This window comes from Strix aluco, chromosome 3 (assembly GCF_031877795.1).
Source record: "Strix aluco isolate bStrAlu1 chromosome 3, bStrAlu1.hap1, whole genome shotgun sequence".
NCBI classification, from domain to species: domain Eukaryota; kingdom Metazoa; phylum Chordata; class Aves; order Strigiformes; family Strigidae; genus Strix; species Strix aluco.
This window is the reverse complement of record NC_133933.1, coordinates 7,085,823-7,109,453: the sequence shown is the minus strand read 5'-3', so window position 1 is coordinate 7,109,453 and position 23,631 is coordinate 7,085,823. Positions and strand designations below refer to the sequence as shown.

At 41.5% G+C, this 23,631-nt stretch overlaps 1 protein-coding gene across 3 annotated transcripts in view; it reads right to left on the bottom strand.

The window, feature by feature from the left end:
- The window catches only part of MACROD2 (mono-ADP ribosylhydrolase 2), a 901,283-nt gene that overhangs the window by 80,645 nt on the left and 797,007 nt on the right, over positions 1–23,631 (bottom strand). For all 3 annotated transcript variants that reach the window (XM_074817243.1, XM_074817244.1, XM_074817245.1), the window contains exon 9: positions 10,081–10,162. In XM_074817243.1, coding sequence (XP_074673344.1) covers positions 10,081–10,162 — 82 coding nt within the window. The remainder of the gene's footprint in view (positions 1–10,080; positions 10,163–23,631) is intronic.

The following is a 23,631-nucleotide window of genomic DNA, read 5'->3' as shown; positions in this document are numbered from 1 at the left end:
GGGGGACCAGACCAAACTCCCCTCTGCAGCCTGTATACACACGCACTGGCAAGCAGGGCAATGAGATGGGCAGAGCTGTACATGAGGTTGAGCCTCAGAAAAAGCCAAAACCAAAAAAACCATAAAACCTTTCAGCACTGACATCTGCAGCCATCCTTATAGTTTATTTGCTATACAGAAATAAGGGTCCAGCTGAAAAAATTCCTGCCGTCAAGCATTTGCCTAGCAAGTATTTCATGATCTGCCTGGACAGCTTCCACTAGAATAACAGAGAATATGAGGTGAATAGTCTCACAACATTGAGGAAAACGGATCCCATTTTGGGGCGGTTTCTGCTTGCTCAAACAAAAAACTCTTTGTGTCCAACCTTGGAGTGGGCAGCAGTGTGGGCCAGGGTACCCACCTGATGCAAACTGCCTAAATTGTGATAACATCAGGTTTCCAGCAGCTGAAAAGACCAAGTGAGTTCTCACTCTCCATATTTCTCTCTACCACAGTTGTCTTTCCAAAACTTTGTCCCAAAGCTTCCCCCATCTGTCTACATGATCATCTTAATATCCTTAGGGAGCTTTATGATCATGTGTTTCATGTCTATTTTCAATCAGTAATTGAAAAATCACTTTTTCTTGATTGCTTACAACCACTGCTGCTACCCAACAGGAGCTTCACAATAGTTTACAGGCTCTGTGTCCATCTCAACATAAAAGAGTTGATGTTCTTGTAGTATAGTAAACCACACAAAAACACCCTAGGGCTTGATGAAGCCCAAACATACATATGAGGCTTGCAATAACCTAGGAGCTCGCAAGCTCTTTTGGTTGTTTTGATCCCTCCAACACAGTTTTCCTCTGGGAGAATCCAACAGACCAATAGCACAGAAAAAGGAAATATTTTCTTTGAGGAAAAGCAGATTTGGAAAATTCTTCCAGATGAAATCAACTAAACCCAGGCCTGACTCTTTTCACATCTACTTGTAAAATATTGTATTTTCCATAAAGCTTTCCCTCATCCTCAGTGCTCATAAGAGGAAGAAGAAAAAAAGACAAAGTTAAACCAAAAAGATCCTTAACAAAAAAAAAAAAAAAAAGTGCACATTCTTCTGCTCTGGAAGAAGAAATAGCACTTATTCTCGTTCTGAACTTTTGGATCCTTTAATCATGCAATCCTGCATATAGAGCAAGAGGCACTATATAAGCCTCCACCTGCTATTAAGCAAGTTGAATCAAATTTTTAGTGCGATTATAAAGAAACTTCCACTGATACACTCCGTACATCCTGGCCTTACTGCAGCACGGGTGCAGTTTTTCTTCCCGTGTTGCTTAGTTACACCAGTCCCACAACACCGGAGTCTCACTGAATGTAAAATGTGTTTGTAGCTTTTGAAGCCGTATCAAATAGAAATCCTTAGTACCAACCTCCTAAGAAGTTAGGCACTGCTTTTTTTTGTCACCACATAGATGGCTTCTTTTATGTATCATATCACTTGATCTGCTGTAAAATACATATACCCATACGAGACTCAGCCGCATATAAAGGCTACGCAGTAGCTGTCATTCCCACCGCGAGTGAACTGGACAACATTGTTCCAGTGCAGGAAATGGTGCTTACAGCCAGGATCAGATTTGGATTTCTATTTCCCAGATGCTTCTACCTTACACAAAAGGAATGAGGCACTACTCAGGAAGATATACATCACTTTTTAAAAAGGAAACTGTTGCAGAACTTCCTTATTTCCTCCCTGCCCTAAAATATTGAAAACAACTGAGTTTTGTTTACACAAGTGCTAAAGTGGGTTTCTCACCCCCATGTATGCTAATGTAGTAGTCACACACAAAATGGAATGTTTTGCATGTGGCGACACATTTCTAAATACGAACTTCTAACAAAATCTCATCAGTAACCTAAAGCAGAGGCAATCAGATGACGCAAACACAAATTTAACTGCATCCTTTGTAATTAGAAGCACTCGAGCACATGAAGTGACTCAGTGTCAGTGACCAGAGAGGACAGGGTGTTTTTGAGCATGACATAAAATGTATTTGGAATGCTTCACATGGGATGCTGCAATACGCAGCACAACAGGAAGAAAAGATCCCGGATCGAAGATATATTCATAGAAGGTATTATACAGGAAAAGCTTCTGCTTGTTCACCTTGTTGTACCAGGCATCCGTGTGTGAAGGACTGAGTACAGAACAGAACAGCAATACATTTCCCTCCCTCTACCAGTCTCTCCCTGAGCCTAAGGTTACAATATAGAGCGTGGTGATTAATAGCCACTGTTGGACCAGTCCTCTGTTGGTTGAGCTAATCCTCTTTTTAACTATATTTAAGACCTACAGGCTCTGCAGCACCTCATAGCAAGCATTCTTATACCCTAACTATATGTTGGGTGAAAAACTACTTCCTTTTGCTTGTTTTCACCCTGATTCATCATTTCCTGGGACACCTTGCACTTCTTGTGTTACAAGAGATGGTAAATAATTACTCCATATTCACCTTTCTAATTATCGCACTAATCATTTTCCCTGTGCTCTCCCATGCTGTTAACACACACAGCAGCTTGGTCCTTGCATCTGCGTGACCCCCGTGCCTTCAAGGGCATCCTCATCACTGTTTCAGTGCAGCCCTTATCCAGGTGTCTCCCAGGAGCCAGAAAGTTCAGGGATTTGGAGGGAATGGACAAATATACAGAAACAGCCATTTCCCCTGACTTCTGGATTGACCGCAGGATCTATCGTGTCTCACAAAAGGAGACAAGGCAAATGTCTACAAGATGCTATTGGAGCAAAGAAGTGCTCCACGTAGCAAAGCAAAAGCTCCTGACAGCAGCACTTTAATAGGTTATGGTTCCATCGTCTGTCCATACCCTTCCAAGCAGTGCCATTGCTTCTATCAGGAATGAGGAGGCAAACAATTTTCCAGATCATACAGCAGACAGTATCACAAGCGTCTGTCAAACCACGTACAACCAGAGGATCCAAGCCCAAATTTTGAGGTTACCGGTACTTGCAACACACAGCCACAGTCTAGAGCAATGGTCTGTCAGCAGTCAGCCAGAAAATAATTCAGAAGGGATCATGCCAGGAAGTTTTATTGTGATTCAAACTGAAGCAGGAAACTGCCCATTAACTTTTTATTAGGTACTGGAAACCCACGGCCATGTCAGAAGGTGCTAGGAACCCTCTCTTGGTCTGCATATCTCTTAAGATGCTGAAAATAGTATCTGAGCCACCAATTACGTACTCTGACTCCCAAGCACCACTCCTGAGCTGCTTCTTATTCATCCTCCTGAACTACATCAAGACACTGGCAAAGGAGGCTAAGACAGACAACCCCAACGAGTGGTAGGACTGGCACAGTCATTGCCATGGCAAACGAAGACAAAAAGCCATAGAAAAATTTTGTTTCACAGTTTTACAAACACCTTTAGCTTTTTAGTTAGCTTGGTATTTTATGAGGTAAGTTGTTTCAGACTCTTTTTGAAACGGACAGATATTTTAAGCATTATGGCTATATTAAACTTTTGGGTTGAGAACAATTTTTACAGCATCCTATTTATGTTGGAGTGTACTTTATCGGGATCTGTAGGTGCTGTGAGAGAGAACTCGAGCAAAGCCAGCATCCTGTTCTGGGGCACAGGCTCCTCCAGCTCCCCCATATGGGTAGTGCTTCCTTCAAAGCCTCCACTGCTGAGGGACAAGGAACCATCCTGGGAAACAGCGGGGCTGTGCTTTCCCCAGCTGTTTTAAATTAAGTCCTTCAGCGAGGGGTCTTGCAGAAGCCATCTGAGGATGACATCCTCCAATATAAAGACAGCTCAAAGGGGTGCAGAGAGCATTTCGCACCCATGTGAAATTGTCAGTGTGCCACAGCTTCTCCAAAACCACTGCTGCTTTTCACCCACCGAACAATCCTCACTTGTCTCTGCCTGAACACAGGACTCCCCCTCGAGATTTCCAATCTGGGGGGAACATTAAATGCCGGCATGGAGTCCAGAGCAGGCCAGATGGCTGTGAATGCATAAATACTGAGTGGTACCCTGGTATGCTCTCAATGGCTGGATACACAGCCCTGGAAAGGGATGCATGGTGCATCTCATTCACCATTTGAAAAGCCAAGCAGGATCTCAAAGTGACAAGTCAAAAGTTTCACAAGCCAGAGAAATCAGAGAGTCCCCTGAGCGTCCCAATGCAACAGCAGGGATGGCAGCTCCATCAGAACTGTGGGCTCAGGGAAGCGAGACTCATTTTGCTCCTTCCAGCAAACAGGCCTGGGTTGCAGGTGATGCTGCCCACAACCAGGGCACAGGCCAAAGACTGTGACACCACGTCCCCATCAGCTGCTGCTGCTGTGGCTGGTCACTCCGGCTCTGTCCCAGCTTCTGCTCGGCCCCAGTCGTGTTCATGTACCCACAGCAGGTGTCTGGACACAAATTTAGGCTCTGTGTCATCAGCAAGGACCCAGCCCATCCACAGTGCTTTGAAAGCTTTGTGAGGGAAAGCAGTGAAGAAGGGGAGATGACAGTGTGACTGCCTCTAGTTTAAACCTGTGAAAACACAGGCGGTTATCAGCTGTGAACATGACAACCTGAAAAATCCACATGGAGACAGGAAAACTAACTGCAACCAAAACCTTCAGCGTGGCCCTCACTGATCAGGAGAAGACACCCAAAGGGATTTCAAACTCCCCCAAATCTTACTCGCTAACGTCCATTTCCAGGGGGCTCCAAGCCCCAGTGGCCTTTGCATGCTTGCCTGAACCAGTCTGAAAAAATAGAGCCTTGTGACTTACGAGGCAAATCACTACCCAGGTGAAATCTCAGATAAAGGATATCAGGTACTTCCAGTAAACCGCTTGGCACCTATCCACATAGTAAAATAAAGGCCATGAAAAATATTTTGTGGAATACATTCAGGTGATGAATTAGGGAAACGAATCGGCTCATGAACACTGCAAATGCAAATAGAGAGGCTAAATTTATCAAACGAATTACCCATTTGATACAGGATTACTAAGGGGTAACTTATGATTCCTTTGCTCACACTAAGGACCGCTTCAGCCCCAGTGAAGTCTGCCATATTAGGCAGAGAGGGTGATGCTTCTCAATACAGTACAGAAATTACAATCTCTGCTTAAGAGTTCACTCACGTATTAGTGCAGGGATCTGCCTTTTTAATACAAAGCCCTTCATTCAGCCATTTAGACAGTTTCCAATTTGATTCCAAGCCTGGTAGATCTCTTAACAATGAATTTCCTCTGCAATTGTAATATATTTGCACATTTATGCACAACTAGGATGCTGTGCATCCTCCTGAAGTAACAGGAGGATTAATATGAGACAGGAGCTCTTATCCATGTGCCTTGGGTAGGGGGGACAGTGCTTTCGCCAACCAGGATAAAAGCAGAACATGCATTAAATGTCATAACCTGGAATAGAGGGGAGAGGAAGTTTTTTTCCCAAGATCAAGCAATTTCTCTTTTTCCTAACACCAACTGATATGGCTCAAAAAAAAAAAAAAAAAAAATGAACAAGCTCTTGTGCTCAGCATCCTTTCATTAGCTCTGAAAGGACACGGAGTCTAAAAGCTTGCATCTTCCATCTATCAACTGGTCTAATAAAAGTGCAAACCTGTCGTCTCTCCAACATTTTTAGCGATACTTTAGTGAAGTAATTTTGTTACTCTGTTTAAAGTAGTGAGAACGTAATATAACCTTGAAGGCTGCAGCTTCAGAGTATGTGCCCTTTATAATGTTATTTTTGTCTAAAGAACATTTTCAGAAAAAATGATTCTTCTCTCCAATCCACTGATAACAGGTGGTAGATTTAGAAATACTTTAAGCATTACAATTTAAGATAAACCTTTCATAATATACAACAACCACCATGAAAAATAAGCCTTTGCCAAAGGTCCTTACAAGATTATCTATCTGTCATATTAAGTAGGTAGGTATACACAGTATACAGGAGGGAAAAAAAAAGGTATCTTTGCCTCCAGCTGGCAACTGTTTACAAATACTCTTAATTTTACTCCTACGAATAGCATCCTAGAAGTACGTATCACTGTAAGGTAAATGTTGGTAAATCTAGCTTTTCAAGGGAGTCTGTATTTATACCATTTCCTGGTCAGTCCTATAAACACATATATTTAGCAATAAAAGAAATGCCTAGTATCCAGGCTTTATGCAAAATTCTGTTAGAAGAAACAATGAATTCCAAGAAAAAAAAAATGGCACAAGTACCAGCTCCTTTCCCGGAAAGCTCACTCATAATACTAGTAGCAATGAATCCAGCGATGTAAGAACTACACATTTGAGCCAGAACTGCAGGCAAGGATATTTTATTTGCCTGAAAGATATGCAGCAAGACATTCTCCCGGATTAAGCAGACAGAATTTCCCAACACAGCTGAAGGGAGAATGGCTGGGCTATCTCATTCCACTAGCAGATAGGACTCAACTGGTAAAAAGAAAAAAAAAAATAATCACTGTAGCACCTAATATATTAAAACAGTGATCCATCCTAAGCACAGAAGGTTGGTTGTTCTACCGAAACACGTCTTCCACCCTCACTTGTTTTCTACCAGGACATACAAAAACTTCTCAGCAAAACCCCAGAGGTTAAAGAAAAAAATTCTGCGTGGACCAGAACCCTTTACTTTCTAAACCAGTGCTTTTCTGGACAATGACTAGGATGAGATCCTAAGTCTGAATTAAAGATTAAGTGGCGCTCCTCCTTGGAGCATGCTGGCTTTGACTCGGATTCTGTACAGGCGACTGATTACTGAGATGAAATCAGAAATGCTGAGACTGTGACAACTGGTCTGTTACTGAACAGCTTTGCTACACTTCTAAGATATGAAATTACTTAGAAGTCTGCCACTTCCCCCTATATATTTAAAGTTTGCAAATGACAAGGCTCTTGGCAGTTGTCTTAATATCAGTACTATTACTCGACTAATTTCTTTGGCATTCCGCTCACAAAATAGGCCTAATGATATGTTCAACTAATGGAACAATTTCCCTATATCTATATTCCACTTACTCTAATGCACTGAGGTGTAACTCTAGCTTCATTTCATTATCACTTGACTAGCTCAAGCACTTGGATGTCTTTTTGGATTTATTAATGCACCGGCTTTAAAGTAATAACTATTTATGTATATAACTCCATGAATATATTCTTCTTTCTAAGCATTTTTGTCCACATCTATTAAAGTAGATGTATTTCATAATGTTTCTGAATGCAAGACACACTTTAAAAACGTCTTGATATTTTTTCTCTAAGCTGAAAGCAGTATCTCAGTGTTATTCTCTCCCGTGAATGTTCAGATAGTGTCCTATCAATTTAAATTTAGGGCATGTCTCTCCTTAAAGACTTTCATTTCACTACATTAATAGATACACTTAAAAACAAAACAAAAACACCAGAGTTTTGTCAATTCCTTCCACAGCCTAAATATCAGGAATTTATTGCCAAAGGTAGAGACAGTTGCTAATTCCTTCACACAGAAATATGTTGACTAAGTCCTCTGTGCAAGAAACCAGTCCTGCAGAGAGATGGAATATCCCTACAGTAGGAGAGTCTGCTGATAACTTGTCAAAGCCTACTATGTTAAATGAAGATGGCAATTCACAAGAGACCAGAAAAAGGAAAAAACAGCAGACATGATGGTAATCTGGTGATCACCATCCAGACCTTGAGCTAATGTTCCCACCAGCAGGCTACAGGCAATTTAGGATGGGGCTTACTTCAGCTGACATCTGCTGAAGTGGTGATACCCTGTGGAAAAGTATTAATTCAAGACGGCAAAGATAGCTGGAGACTGTATATTAATCATTAGGGCACTCCTCCAGGAGACAGACCCAGATACTGATCATTTCTCCAGGGACACTAATGGAGAGTCATTTGGGTAGCCTGTATCTTTCCTGCTTCTCCCTGTCTCCTCCCAAGTTGAAGATCTAAGTGGCTCTTATAAGGGCACACTAAATGTCCATGGTGACACAAGATGTTAAAATCAGATCTCCCAAATCACTGACTACTGACCTAACCACAGGAAATCCTTCACTGAGTCAGGGATAAAGTTTTAGATGCTAAACTGGATCCTTTTAAAGCTCCGGCTCACCAGCCAGTAGGTGGTCACATCCTTCTGGAAACCAGCATCGTTAAGGCATATCAAAACTGGTATTCAGAATTGCAACAGGGAGCTTATGAAAATGGGTCCTAAAATCTTCTAGTAATCTATACCAAATTGTGGCTGCTGAGAACTAAAACATCTTTTCTCTGGACAGCCGTCTGTGTGTAAGCATTGGATCAACCTTTTGCATAGTCACATACCTGCAAACCACAGGATTTGCTGCACCTTAGAGGGTCCCCACCACAACCGCCTCTCTATGGTCACATATCAAATTCTCCGTTTTAGTTCAAGCAAAAAAATTGTAAAAACCTTCCATGCATGAGAATAAACATACTTTTAAAACTATGGTACAACTGATCATCTACATAATGTGGCATCTTTATATAACACGACACCCAACCACACATGTTCTCTGTAGACAGGAGTTCAACAATGTCAGGTTTTGAAAAACCAAAAAAAGAAATAAATCTCCCATCTTCCTCTCTTTTCCCCTTTGGGCTTGCCATGCTTCAGCTCTGAAGCATCTTCTTGTCTCTCAGGTTTTAACATTTATAACAACGATACCAGGCTTTAATCCATGATTTCAAAGACCTTAACAATGAAGGTGAGTACTAATACTCTAATTTGTTGACAAATTGACACGGTAGTCTACTCTCACTTAACCTGAAGGGCAGACACAGCCAAGCAACAGCAGGCAGGGTACTGCCACTTCATCCTGTGTGTTGGGGTACACCGCCAAAAAAAATAAAATCACACAATGAATGGATTAGACATGAATGCGGTCTTTGAAATGCATGTTCAATGTGCTCCAGACAAAAATATTAATAAGCAGTTAGGCACCATTCTATGCTACCTGAATAATTCAATAGGTCTTTAAGTTTTAGCTGCCAATCATTGCAAACTGGAGATTACAAAGTCATCTACAAAAAGCTTTGTTCTAGTGAGATGAGACAGAAACATCACAATTTCCACACTACCAGCCAAAGCGAAAGGAAAAAACCACTGTGGCCGCTGTGACAACACGGTCCTGTAGAATTAATGGAGACTCACAACACATCAAAGCTCTGCTTCCTATTACTCAAAGGTCCTTTCTACCAGACAGACAGACAGCATGGGGAATATTTAAGTGACTGCCACTTCTGAAATGGGTGATAAAACAAAATACTAAAATCTGGATCTTGTCACATATAGTAGGACTGATGTCATAGAAAACCAAATAAAATGGGAGAAGGTCAGGGTTGATAAAAAAAATGAACAGAGATTTCTAATGATATATGATGAAAATAAATCACAGGCATATGGGGGGGAGGGGATTAACAAATTTACTATCCACCAGGTTTTCTTAAATTCTAGAAAGTAACCTCCTGCGTGAAACGTAAGATGAATGGCTAACATTTCCCAAGTGCTCCGGCGAGAGCCATCTTTCTCCCATTCATTCTTGCACAGGGACAGCTCAAGTTTAAAGTTCTCATTCAGACACAGTTGGGCTCTAACCCCTGCGGTATCTTTTCAGACCCAGAGAAACCCTACCAGCGTTGTTAATGAAAGAGCAAAGCATGTACAAAGTGCATGGAAAAGCAATATACACTAGGTGCTATATACATTAGTGCAAATCATTTTCTTCTCAGAGTCAAGAGAGCCAGTGCCACGCACCAGGTTTCAGGAGCAGATACAGATACAGCAGAAAATGAAGAAACGAGCTGTACTGAGAATACAAACGCAGGCCTGGATTTTGCAAAAGCAGTATCACAAGTAGTTTTACCGGTTCACAAATTTTAAATGTCTGCATTTGTCCAGGATCAGAGCCTCTATGTACAGCTGATCTTTAAAGAAAGTTCACATTTTAATATTTGGGTTAGGCAGGGAAAGAAGAAAGGATGCCAACTGTTGTCTTTCTGCTGCATCATTTTTTAAAGTCAGATGGCACTCAATTACTACACCTACCTAGAGGGAAAAACTCGCCCATTTTCTTCTTGAAAATTTTGTAGTCAACCTCCAAAAAGACGCAGAAGATGATACGATCCACCTGTAAGAAACAAAATTATTCACGGTGAAATGATCGCAATCATAAACTTTGGCAATAATAGTTAATAAAAGCAAAGAAACTTTTAAGCCAACATGCTTTTATGCTCCAGGCAAGCAAGAAAATATCACAGGGATGCATGTTTTGACTTTATTGTGCATCTGTGTTGTAATTTATAAAATAACATTTGCGACTGCAGCTCACAACTGTATTCATTGTTAACTGCCTCCTGTTTATGCAAACCACTCTTGAGCACAGTATAAATGACTTTTGGCATTCTAGATGAGTACTGGGATGCAATGTTTGATGAAAGAGTCACATGGGGGGCTTCTAATAAGCATACAAATGAGTAAACGGGTAAGCAAAGAGCTCTTTTTCCAATCCTTGTCCGACAAACCTATTTGCAAAACCATTTAGTATTTTAAAATGGCTTTAAAAGGTTTCATGCGGTTTTAATTTACATGAAACCACTTGCTCTTGCTATAATACAAGTAGAATGCAGCAAAACCAAAAGCTGATTAGATGACAGGTAGCACACGGGGTAAATAAAACATTTAATATGCCATCTACTTAGCAAGGCTGAGCATATCAATGAAACCACGGCCCATAATGTATGCGCCACCCACCAACGATTTCAAATAAATTGTTTGGGACATCATTGTATGTGAAAGGCTTTTCTAAAAGAGACCAAAAAAACAAAGCCAAACAAAATGAAAAACAAACAGAATTCCAAAGCCTATTTAAGACTGAAAAACACCCACACTGGACTTCACTCTAGCCTTGCTATTTATTTATCTGTTTGCATAGCCCAGCACAAATTGCCTCTGCAGCCAAAACCCAGCTCCAGGAGGGAGCTGGGGAAGTCAAAAAGACCCTCCCACGGTTGAGCTGAGGGACCTGCAACCCGGTAATCAAGTTTTTCTCTGAAGTGCGCGAGAGCTTAACCAGAAAGGGATGAAGCCCAGCAATAGGAAATTCAACATCTTGGCTGGCATTATGCTGTCCTCGTGTTTCTATGGGCAATAAGCCGATCTGTCGTAGCAGAGCTTCTCGAGAGCGCGTTTACACATACTAGAAAAAGCACCAGCCTCCCACCTGCAGGGAAACTGGTGGGAGGAACGCTCTTAAACAATGCCTTCTTTCCCTTATCTTCAGTAGAAAATGCTGTTCTTTTGCTAGAGCTGCTCTTCGAAGCAAAGTACAAGTCTTGGCTTCAAAGATACCATTACGCTGAGCAGCTCAGGACGTAATTTCAGAGTTCATTTTGGAGCAGCCTGGCAGAATATGAGGCAACAAGAAGGGAACAAGAGCAGGCGATAATCGGTTATGATGGAAAATGCTAGTAGTTGCTAACAAGGACATCTCTGAATCAAAGCTGACTACAAAACCTGAGAGAGCAAACTAGGTAGGAAATATGAGACTGAAGGTACAGGTTATATGGGTGTTAAGGAAGAAAGAGGCTTGTGAGCAGGAGAGAAATCTTGGTGGGGAATGCTGCTTGCTGGGGAAGTGCATTGGCAGATCTGTGAGCAAGAAAACTGCCTGTTGCTGTCTGCTCATATGATGTTCACAGAAACAAGCTGTTCTGTGCATCCCTCAAACAAACCAGGCTAGACCTTAAAAATATGCTGGGCTGTGTCATCAGCTACTCTTCACAAGGGATATAATAAAGAACCCAAATACTAGTTAAGTGCTCCAGCCAAAAAGCCATACTCATCTGTGTACTCACAAATTTATGATGTAAAGCGCTGGTGGCAAGAGGTGCCACATTTTACCTGCATGAGAGTTTCCACCCAAATAAAGCTGTGTGTTTTCAGGGGGGAAGCTCTAGGCAGTGAATGCTTAAATTACATTTATTGGGAAAACTGGTTTAGGATAGTGTTGGGGTGATGCTAGATTGTTATCTTCTATTTCCGCCTCCCCAGCGGAGCAGATATTCAAGCGCTACAGTGATAGGCCCAATATGTGAACTAGGACAGACAAAAGAGCAAGGATGGAAACTTATAAACCAGAGGAGGAATGATATTCCCACGCAGAGAAGTTCTGAGTCGTCTCACTCTCTATATAGTCTTATATTCCCTGCTGTAAATACTTCAGATGTTTTCCTCATTTTACATAGTTCAACTTCTCAAGGTGCTCCCTTTTATTTATTCTGTGCAGTTCACAATGATAAAACTTCTGCAATCCTGAGAATTTCTACTACTTCTAATATAATTCCTTAATTTAAAGATAGGGAATCTCTCTAGAAACGGAAGACTACTTCAAAATTTCTAGCCTCCTGACTGTGTACATCCTATATATAAACCTGTTCGATTTCTTCCTGGTGTGAGAAAAAGGGCTCTATTTTTAAGTATGCATAAGATATTGTGATGACAGCTGAAATCCTGTGTTTATCTGATTGAATGGCATGTGTTGGCAGATAGTAAATCTGAAATTAAACCATATTCTATCATCCTGCCAGTCATTGACTATTTTCTCTAACATCCCCAGCTAAAATAACTTGAAAATAGGTACAGAAGGTAACCCTTGTCCTCACTGTTCCCGTTCCAGCTACAATAAGGAAAGGTTTAATCCAAGTGACTCCAAACCTGCCTTGCCTGCTTGCTCACAAAAGCTCAGCAGGCCTTTTGGGATGTGCACTTATGAAAGCTGCTTCTTATTCAAAGAGGAAATCTCTCCTCTCATGTGGCTAGGAAATGCCAACTTGATGAGACGTTTCATGCCGCCCTTTTACAGAGGGCAAGGAGTAGCCCCCAGGGACTCCCCCGGGTGTGCCCAGGGAGCCCCCAGAGCCTTTTGTAGGTGCCCGGCTCCTCCACAGCTGACCAGGCACCACTCAACTGCAGCAGAAGTTTAAAGGAGCTGCAAGTTGAAGGTATTAAAGCTCATCCTTGATTGACAGCTCTTTTTTGGAGACCGGTATTAAAATCAACCATCCCCTGTCAGAGCCTGATTAAATTCTGCTCGCTTCACAGCTATGAATAGGTGGATCAAAGAACCCCAAAATTAAGAGCGCCGCAACACAGGAAGAAGGGAGTTAAATTGCATGAGCTGTTCACTTAGTAGGCAGCTTCACAGCTCAAGGCTGTGAGTACATTGATTTTTTTTTTTTTTTTTTCTTTTTTCTTGGGCCCGGCTCTTCTTGCCAGGCTCTATTTGATTTTGAGGGGGATACTTTCCTGGTGGTTTTGTTAGCTGCACCTGATAAGGATCAGTAAACTTCTAGGGCTCTGCGTGGCTCACAGGGCTGAGGCTGTTTTGCAGTTGAATGGACACAGAGTCAGTCATTAACGCCAGGATTTTACAAGGATACAGCCAAATCTCATGAACTGGAAACCCTTCCACTGGGTATAAAAGCACTGTTGGTCTTAATAGCAGCAGCATTGATCTTAATACAAAGGTAGCAAAAATATTTCCTCCTGTTTTTGTTCAGTGGGGTTTTGTTTGTTTGTTTTTTTCCCCAGTGAATTTGCATCTAGTGAGTTTTAGGTTTATTGGTGGGTTAACACACCTTGGGTTAGTTTGCTCATAAAGCGCTAATGGTCTAGAGGAGCCCCATGGGAGGTTGGGGTGGGTGGGTGCTCAGCGACTGCATTGTCACTGCAGCATGGGAGCGATGAAAAGCTGCTGAGGGTCCCCCAAACCACATGGCAGACCTGGGAGCTGCACCCCTCCACGGCAGCCGAGCTCCACTGACACACAGACACCGCTGACCAGACACAGCTCTGCCCACAGAAGGCAAATGCAGCAAGACGGACATGTACTGCTTGAAGAAATAATTGCAAGCTTCACCATATCTAAAGCCACAATAAAACAAGAGTCTGCTGATGCTTTCTGGCAACTTTACACTCTTTTTTTTATGGATTATTTGAGAAGAAAAAGCACCCTGCCTTCCCAGCAAACTGAAAGTACATGCCAAGTTCCCTAAAGGATCCTTCCCTCCGGTACAGCGTGGCGAGGGGACGCCGCATGCGTACGCGCACGTCTGTGCGTGCAGCCACTGATACAGGAGTTTACACTCTACCTATGCACATTTTAGGATCGAAAATGTCTCTGGTTTTTTCTCAGCTCTTTTGTTGCGGCCTCTGGCAGGTCATCCAATTCCTTTGACTTAATTTCCCTACCTGTTTAGGGGACAGTAATAGTTGTGCACTTATGCATCGCTACAAAGAGGTATTGCCAAGCACAATTCACAGGACATGCCAAATGTTGTCATACGTATAGCTCTATGTATACCCAGGGGTTAAGCTGTATATATCAAGCACAGATTTGAAGCAGAAAACTGATCAAAAGACATTCTAGACTATTTTATCTAATGGCTGTTTCTATGTCATCGCCACCTTGTGTCCTAACAGCTTGCAATGAAAATAAATCCAACTGCATTTCAGCACTCCCAAGTATTTCATGCATATCCCCAGTACCAAGACATTTATCCAGCTGGCAGTGACTGCTTTTTATTATATGCAACAACAAGTTTCATCATAATTTAAATCTTACCAGAAAATACACAATAGAAAACCAATGCTAACTTGTAAACAATGTTTCCCAATCCCAAGGCAAATTAATGGTAACAAACAACGCAGAGAATGAAGCAGCTTTTTGCTTATTGTATGTATAGCAAACCCCTTTTATGAAACGCCCTTGCCTGATCCCACCAGGACCTATTGTAAAGGTGAACACCAGAAGCTTGCTGTAACGTTTGGTTTATCAAACATTTTGTGGACTTAATTCAAGCCCAGTGAAGTCAACGAAGGCTTTTCTTTGACTTCAGCACGCTTGGATCAGTGCCTATACTCCGTAACACCAGAAGTAACATTTGCCTCCTTAAGAATTAAAGTTCTCCTGATATTCAAGTTTTGTTACCCTAAATCTTCAGATACTTTCTCAAACATTTCCTTAACAGTCACAGTTCAGAGCTGCTTGTACCCATTAAGACTCCTTGACTACAGTGCCTGTAAGGAAGAAGCCCTGAACCTTCAACTGTGCCACAATCCCACATTTTCCCTCTGTTTGGACCGTGGCTGCTCAGGCAGCCCTGTTGTTTTTCATTGCCCAACAAAACTTCCCTTGCAGGATTCCCTTTTAGTTCCTTGTAGGGACCCCATTTTCCATCTCTCTCTCTTCTGGTTTTCTGACAGAGTTCCTCCCTGCCCATGACCAAGCTGATGCACTGAATTGACTACGTGCAGAGGTACACTTCAGAGAGACTGATGTCTGTTTCTGCCCCCTTAAAGTACTGGGAAATGATGCTCCTGATGCTGACAGTCTCCCCTTCAGCATACCCTCTGCTTGATCTGCTCCTCTGCTAATCCTATCGCAATCAACTAACAGATGGAAATACCAGCTTTGTAAAATAACACAGGTATCTGCAATACCCCTCGCAGCAGTTGTGACCACTTTGCCAGAGGCACTGCCTTTCCTAAGAGCCATGCACATCTGGCCAGCTGTCCAGATAGCAGTCTGACCAAAAAGAAAGAGCAGAGAGGACTGCATCCCACTTGGAAATGAACTGTGGTGAAGGCCAGAAGTTTTCACACTTCCCTTCCAAAGGTGAATGCTTCAGTTCCCTTTAAAAGCTACTCATTTCATAGCACCGTAAATTAAAATTCAGCCTCTTGGTACTATTACTAATTTCACAGAAACCATTAAAGCATAGAGCCTAGCTGACTGTCTGCTCCTTTTGGCATGACATCATGGTCTATAATTGCAGAATTACTCTCAAAAAGAACTTCAGTCAAGTATTTATATGGCAAATACAAAGCTTTGGCGCCACTTCCATCCTCATAACAAGATTTAAGCAGGGCAGAGGTGTCAGACTGGTGATACGGTGAATTTGACAATCAACGAACTGTGTGATAACATTCACAAAGCAGTTCACCTAGCCTTAAGATCTTTACACCTGGCCCAGCTTCAAATCCCCTGAAGATCTGAGCCAAACCACCCCGCTGTTGACTTGAACTTGCAGCCACCCAAATGAGCCCAGCTTCAGACAAACAGGCAATCTCTAGGTCACCCTTCAGCCCTGCTGGTGGAGGGAGAAAGATGTACTCTCTGAGAACAAAGCTCTTCGATTTTCATGGATTTGAGTTTTGAGATTCTTTGGATCCAAAGCAAAAATGTAAATAAAAATCCACATTACTGTGAACCTCCTACAAGTAATGGTATTAATGGAGCGTTATGATATCACATCAAGAGCAAATACCCGTTGATGACTAGCTGTGAAGAAGCAACTCTTGCTTAAACCATCATATTACTTAGGCAGTCATTGAAAGAAAAAATAATACAAAACACATGAATTATAAAATGATTTATGCTTATCACAAACAGAGTGGAATGTTTTCTATGGTGGTCTTGCTGAAGTTAAAAACCAGAAAGTTATTATTAGTGCTTTAATATGCTACTTGCTGATGGAAAGCATACTTTGCTTGGAGTGAAAGATAATTAAAAGTCCAAAGACAATTTAAAAAAACCCCCAACACATAACAAAAAACCCACCAGAAATTTTTTACAAGTTTAAAATATTAATACAGACAACATCCCAAAGGAATGGTCCATAAGGCTTTGCAGCAATCCCTGCCTCTAAACCAAAATGCAGTAGTAACACACTTAGCAATGAAACTCAAGATAAACTTAAAACACGGTCAGAATGTCTTTCCCTCTCTATTGTGCCTGTTCCTACAGCTCTGCTCATATTCAACAGGTGAGGGCAAATTACTCCCTGGATCACACGGGTACCACACACACCATTGCAGTTATCACTATGGCACAAGCCTATCTCCATATTACTGAAACACATTAGAAACCATAACACTTTCCAGTGGAGAAGCACTTCTATCACAGACCTCAAACACAGGTAAGCATTACAGTTTTGTGATAGTTCTGACAGATCTCTGCCTCCAGGTGGAGATCTGATGTGCCCAAGGTCACAGAGAACAACAGCAGCAGAACTAGACCAGGACCCTGGGATTTTTTTCACCTGTTCTCACTCAAGCAAAGATGCTACAGAAAAAAAAAAAAAGTCCTATCAATGACCACAAGCAAAGTTCACAAGCTTCACTGCACACCTCCAGTCTTCCTCTGGCATACCCTTTCGATGTACCCATGTATTGTGAGAATCAATAATGATAACTTTTTTTCCCTAATACATTGGTTGTTTTTTAGAGGTTATTTATTCTCCATGAGAGAATTCACTCTGTGTCTTCAATACCTTTTCAATACAATGTATTATTCACGGACAAGTAGAGCTTTCCCTTTTGGACCTGGCGACTCTTTGTGCTGAGATGTTACTTTTTTGTGTGAACAAAGCACCTGCCAGACAAGCAAAGTGGCTGTCCTAAAGAAACAATCTGGATCTAAACCAGGAAATTATGACAACATTTTTAGAGGAGTTTACAAATGGTCAGCAACAAAATTGTACGTGTTCCGGTTACTTATATATTGCATGATGATATGACAAAGAAGACATGATAGTCCTGTAGTGCTAATATAAACACAGACAGACTATAAAATAACCAGTAGTTAATAGCACACATGTGGTTTTTTGTTCAACAACTAAAAGTTTTTCAGTTTCCTAAAGGTGAAAAAACCTGTAAAATCAGCCTAGGATTTAAGGCAACGTCTCAGTATATTTCTTTTGATGGTCACTAAAACTTGTCAGGAAAGGGGCAAGAGAGTAGTTTAAAAATGCATTTGTTTTTACCAAGACATCCATCAATCCGCACAATTCACTTTTATGCCACACAAACACGATGACATAAAGCCCATTCATCTTTTGCAGCTTAATACCTACTGTCCTTTGAAGATACATGTTTGGAATATCTGAAGGCGACCTCCATTTTTCACAGTTACCAGTCATAGGGCAGCTGACACAGCCAAGATAATCCTGTATTCAGCGAAACGGGGGGAATGAATGGATTCTGATGAATGTAATTTGCTATCTCAGTGACAAATGGCAAATGTGAAGAGAGGGTATGCATGCAAATATAACTGCGTTAAATAAGGGCTTGTGAAAGATAGTACTCTGAAAATATCTGATAGGCAGTTTTACAACAACCATGCGTTTTTGAGGAGATAAATCATCAGCTTACTTAAAGTTATCATTATATCCTCATTGTGGATCTCCACTGAGTAAGATGGTATTGTGGCATACAATCAAGCAGGGCACTGTAATCCCACAGGCCAACTTTTTGCACCACATTTTATCTTACAACATAAATTTTCTCAGTATCTTTTTAGCACAATTTGGACTTAAATACCTCAAAGTTCCCAATGATTATGAGCATCCTAAGCCTATTTGGGTGTCCAACCTGTGGTAGACTAATTCCCAGGAAATGTCATGTTCCGCTAACACCAAAAGCTCTTTGCTGGATCCCCTGAGGCTGAGGTGTCACTTTGGAACATTCTTGTATTCTTAATGTTTTCACCAGTTTGTTGTAGTACCACATAATATCTACCAATACAATTTCTACTCCTTCCCAGGGCCAGCAGCAGAATCAGCACTACTTGCTCAGAGTCCACCACTCAAAAAAAGAGAATATGCTTGAAAACAGAAACCTTATCTCCTGCTTGCCATCATCTCTGTGGCTGCTGCAAGATTCTGAATATAAAACAGCCCCAGGTTTTAAAACCACACAAAGACACCAAGTGATGGTACCTCCTACCCTTCAGACAGGTACGAGTAACTTAGGTTTGGATGCTAGAGCCCAGGCCAGGAGGAAGCAGAGCTGCCTGAGGCTCAGGACCAACAGAGCGAGCAATGGGGATTCGCGCCCTGGAAAGCAAAGCTCCCTACTGCTGTGCTGCAGAGGTAGGGGATGGCATTATGAGAGGTGTCCAGGTCCCTGAGCGGTGGGAACCACATGTCTCTCAGTCCCCAAAAGCTCTGCCTCCCTCGCTCTTCCCTGTGGCACGGGTGGGCATCCCCTCCTGGAGCAGAAATCTTGGTGGCTGGCACAGAAACATTTGTTTCTGGCTGTGCTGGTGAGAAGCCCTGCGCAGGCTCCTGAGGATGCACAATAAATGTTTGAGCTGCAGAAAGAGAGCAGAAGAAACAGTTCCTCGAAGAAGCAGATGATTGCGTAAATAACTTTCTAAGTGTGCTGTTACAGGCAGGGCAAATTTGTAGTCATGATAAACTCAGCAACAATTTTCTCACCAAGGTTGTGCAAAGGTTTCACCTCACCTTGGGGCTGGGGTATTTTAAAACTCTTGACTGCTGTCACTTGGGCTTTTCGTATTATTTTGCAAATCACTGACAGATGAAAAAATTCTGGCTTGATCTTACAAAGTTGGTTTAAAATTCAACTTATTTAAGTATTTCCATCAAAAGAGACCAGATAAGCCCCACATACAAAATTATACACGCACCTAGAACCTGGAAGGTTTCACCTTAGAAAGCTTTGCAAAATACATGATTTGATGTACAAGTCCCTTAAACCTAATGCAGTTGAGAGAGGTTCCTGAAGGAAGCTCGCACTGGGTATTTCCCTTGTTTGCCATTGAATTTTCTTTAATCATTCTCACCTTCATCCTACATTAACGTTCACGTTAGTTACTCTTTATCCTAAAGCTATTGACTTCAAAGGCGTTTTGGATCAGTGCAGCTGAGTGTTTACCACCCTGGTGGGAAGACAACAGCAGTACTTTGGACACCAAGTTTGTCTGACTACAGCTAGATTTTCAAAAATTCATCAAGTTTCATAAAAACTGCCCTTGCAGGGATGAAGAGTGCTAACTAACCACTGCGATCATCTGCAGCGTATTGCAAGTTCTCGTCCCCAGCACCTCCATATATTCTCTATCCTTATTTGAGGGAGAACATAGGTAGAGATAACACTGGTGTGCAGTGTCAATAATAACTCCCCATGGAGGGGACTAAAACTCCTGTGGTGGAAGCAAAGTGAAGGGGTAACATACCTGCTACCCAGGTTATAAAGGAACAATATACACACACAGTTTGCAAAAGTCTTATTCAAAAAGTTTCTTGTAGATAAAGAAGAGCCCTTCTAAACAAAAAATTTCTTTCCCAAGAACATAGGCCACACTGCATAACTTGAAACAGCTCTGAAACCATTGCTCGTACCGAAACCTGGACTGAATCTCATTTATATAAATATTACCTTATCTCTCTCCTTGAAGAACATGTTTTACGATTAAGTTATCTGTCATTTATAGATCAAATTAAACTCATTAATGCAAGCCATTAAAGACCATTTTTAAAGGACAAAGGCTGATTTTCTCAAATGCTGTATGTCTCTCATTCTAATGATATAGAGAATCTTTTTTACCATCAGAAAAAGACAGAACTAGGCAGAAGAGGAATTAAATTTCCAGTACTGCTAGAAAAAAAACCCACTTCCATTCTCAGGGTGCTCACTCCAGTGTCTCTTCCAAAAAGGAGATCAACTCAGGATCATTCGCTTACTGCGTGTCAGATAGATGTCAGGTAAAGTACATTTAAATTAAAAAAAAAAAAAAAAAGAGTCTATTTATTTCCTTTCTACACAAAAGTTCTTTCTTCTTTTTGTAGAAAGTCACTTCTTACAGTCACAATTACACCCTATTCATGCCTGACACACCTAGGTAGGTATGACAAAATAATGTTTGGTTTTGTTAAATAAGAATGACTGTAGAATGATGAGTTATTGTCACAAGATTTTGCAATAGCTTCCCAACAACCTGGAAGAAACCAAGTCAGGAGTCTGTATGATCTAAATGCAACCTCTGCAGTGTTTCTGGCTACTCAGAAGAGAGATCAGGAGAAACAATGAGCAGCAAGACAAGAAAATTTGATGTGAAATACTTATTCCCCAAGAACTCAAGAACTTGAGCCGGCGACTGGGTCAGCTTGGGGAATGGCTGCACTTCAGAGCCTGCTTTTGGGATATTTGTACCTGTGAGAGTCTGGGACCAGTAAGGAAGATCTATGCTTGAGAGCACATGTGATTATAGATTTGGCATGTGAGCTCGGTCTGCAATTCAGCCAAAATGTCCTCATGTGAAAGGTCATTAAGCCAGCTTGATACAATTGATGAATGTCTTCCACAGAGGATACTGCAACTTTAATATAGGTTGTTTAGAAAAAAAAAAAAAAATCTGCTGGGATATAAATGTCAACTGTATGCCAACATTTTTCACAAGGATTGGGAAGAGAAAAAAAAGATTCATCTCTAAGGGATCACTTTTAAATTAATTTTAATAGATGGTAATAGGCTGACAGTTCTGTGAAAATAGCCAGCAGATGTTCCAGTGCTTTACCAAGTCCTGATGTCTAACCTTGGGTACGCCAATTCCACAAAATCTATCTTCTGGACGGAGCTCTGTTTCCGCAGCTGGAATGCTAATGATGGCTCTTAGTGGTTTCTGACTTCTACCAATGTTTTTATTTCTGTGGCAGATCACAGCACACAAGCCACAGAGGCAAGTAAGGCCAGATTTACGTTTTATTAGAAAGGCCAAAAAGAGATCTTATTTATGGCATGTTGCTATCTACAGATAACCTTCGCTCTATCTATCTGCTCATCATAAGATAAAAAGCATCTAAATTACTAAGATGTTGCTCAAATACAACTGAGAACATTAGCACAATTTATACGAGCTGCTCAAATGCACTGATGCGTATAAAGTCTCCAAAACCATTTATTGTCAAAATGTCAATGCTAAATGCACAAAAATGTAACTTACTTTATGCCATTAATTAACTAATGTTTGCACAGCACTTTGAAAATGTAAAAGCACTTTGAACACTGAGAGCTAAGCAGTATTATTTTTACTTGTGTGGACTCACTGTATGAATCATACATAATAATCACCTCTTGTGGAAAGTATTTTTGGTCCACAGCCAAAACCTAACCTAAGATTTGGCACTTCTATTCCGTAAAGCATCTGTAAATGGTCCTGTTCCTGTTTCAGCTGGAAATTTTCTGCAGCACATTCATTACTGAGTTCTTCACAATATATACCAGGTATAAGGTGCCTTCACAGCTTTGTAATTAACGTTGTATAGCGAGACAGCAAACATTTTATTGTATTCTCCTCATTTGCCCCACACATTTGAGAATAGTGGCTCACTAGTGTCAGCTGTGACTTGGCCTCTTCTCTTTGATCTGTTCAAGATGCAACAGGCTTAATGGATATAACACAGGATTGGGATTCCCTTTCACCTTTGTGAGAGCTGTAGCTCTCAAACTATTTTGTGATCTCCCGGTGAAAAGCATTACATAAGAACTAGACGGTATCATCATTATCCATCCTCACTCTGCGATTTCCTCCCCTCTCATGACCCTCTGTCTGGGCTTTTTTTTTTCCTTCTTGCCCTTTGTGACTGAAGAGATACCATGACCGTGAGTTTTCCTTCCCAAGTGAGAGCACAGAGAGCTTTCACAAGGTCACACTTTATACTGACAAGCACATCTGTTGCATCAGCCTTGAAAAAAATGTGCTTGTGCAAAGATGGGATAGCCAAAATTGCTTCTTTGTGATCACGTTCATGGGGGAAATCTAAGTGTAAAATAACCAGAAACCAACAAAACCTCACCATTCTGCTGTTCTGATTAGTTAACAAGAACGGTGATGACTTACAGCTGGCCTGAGTACCACCTGCAATCAGGTCGTCCCCACGTTTCCAGAGGGTTTGGCTTCTTGGCTGACCTGGTGGTGATATGCTCCATCATTGTTATAACTCTCAAATCAGGAGATATTTTATGCATGCCTTGTATTTGTTTAAACACATGTCTATCCATAATATAAAATTAGTCTATGTGGGATTAACCTAGCCAAGAATTCCTCTTCTACAAATCCATCCGGATGTTCAGATTTAAAGAGTTTTAAAGAACCTTGTCTGTAATACACCGCACCCATCTGCTATTAACAACTACCCTACTATACCCTTGATAGCTGAGAAGTATATTCAGCATTGTTTTTTATTCTTGAGCTAATGGAGAACTAAAACAAGAGTGGGAAATATCTGATGTGGTTAGCATTGATCTATAAATCTTGGACCTATTTTCTCCACTTGAGATGGAGAAACTAATTTTGAGATTTTTAAAAAGAAAGAAAAGAAAGGAAGGATATTTGAACCGACTGACTTTGAACAGATGAAACATTTTGCAGTGTTTACAGTGTAAGTTTACAAACCACTCTGGGGCTGCCACACTGCATATCTCATCCGTAAGGTAAACACAGCGAGATCATATACTGGCTCCCAGCATCGTGCGGCCTTGCAGGACTAGTACTCAATTCAGTGCAGCTGCCGGGCTGGGCTCTGGAGGGGCCCCGTGCTCAAAAGCGAGGGGTGCACCGAGCCTGTCGAGAGGGAGCTCAACTGCTGGAAATGTTGTTCAGCACCTGCTCTTATTCTGCCTGGCTCTGTGGCGAGCTCTCAGTCTTTCCCTCTCACAAAGCAACATCTTTATCTCATTTTAGCTAGGCACAAAAAGGGAAAAATGCAGGGAGGGCAGAGGAGAGTTGGCTGC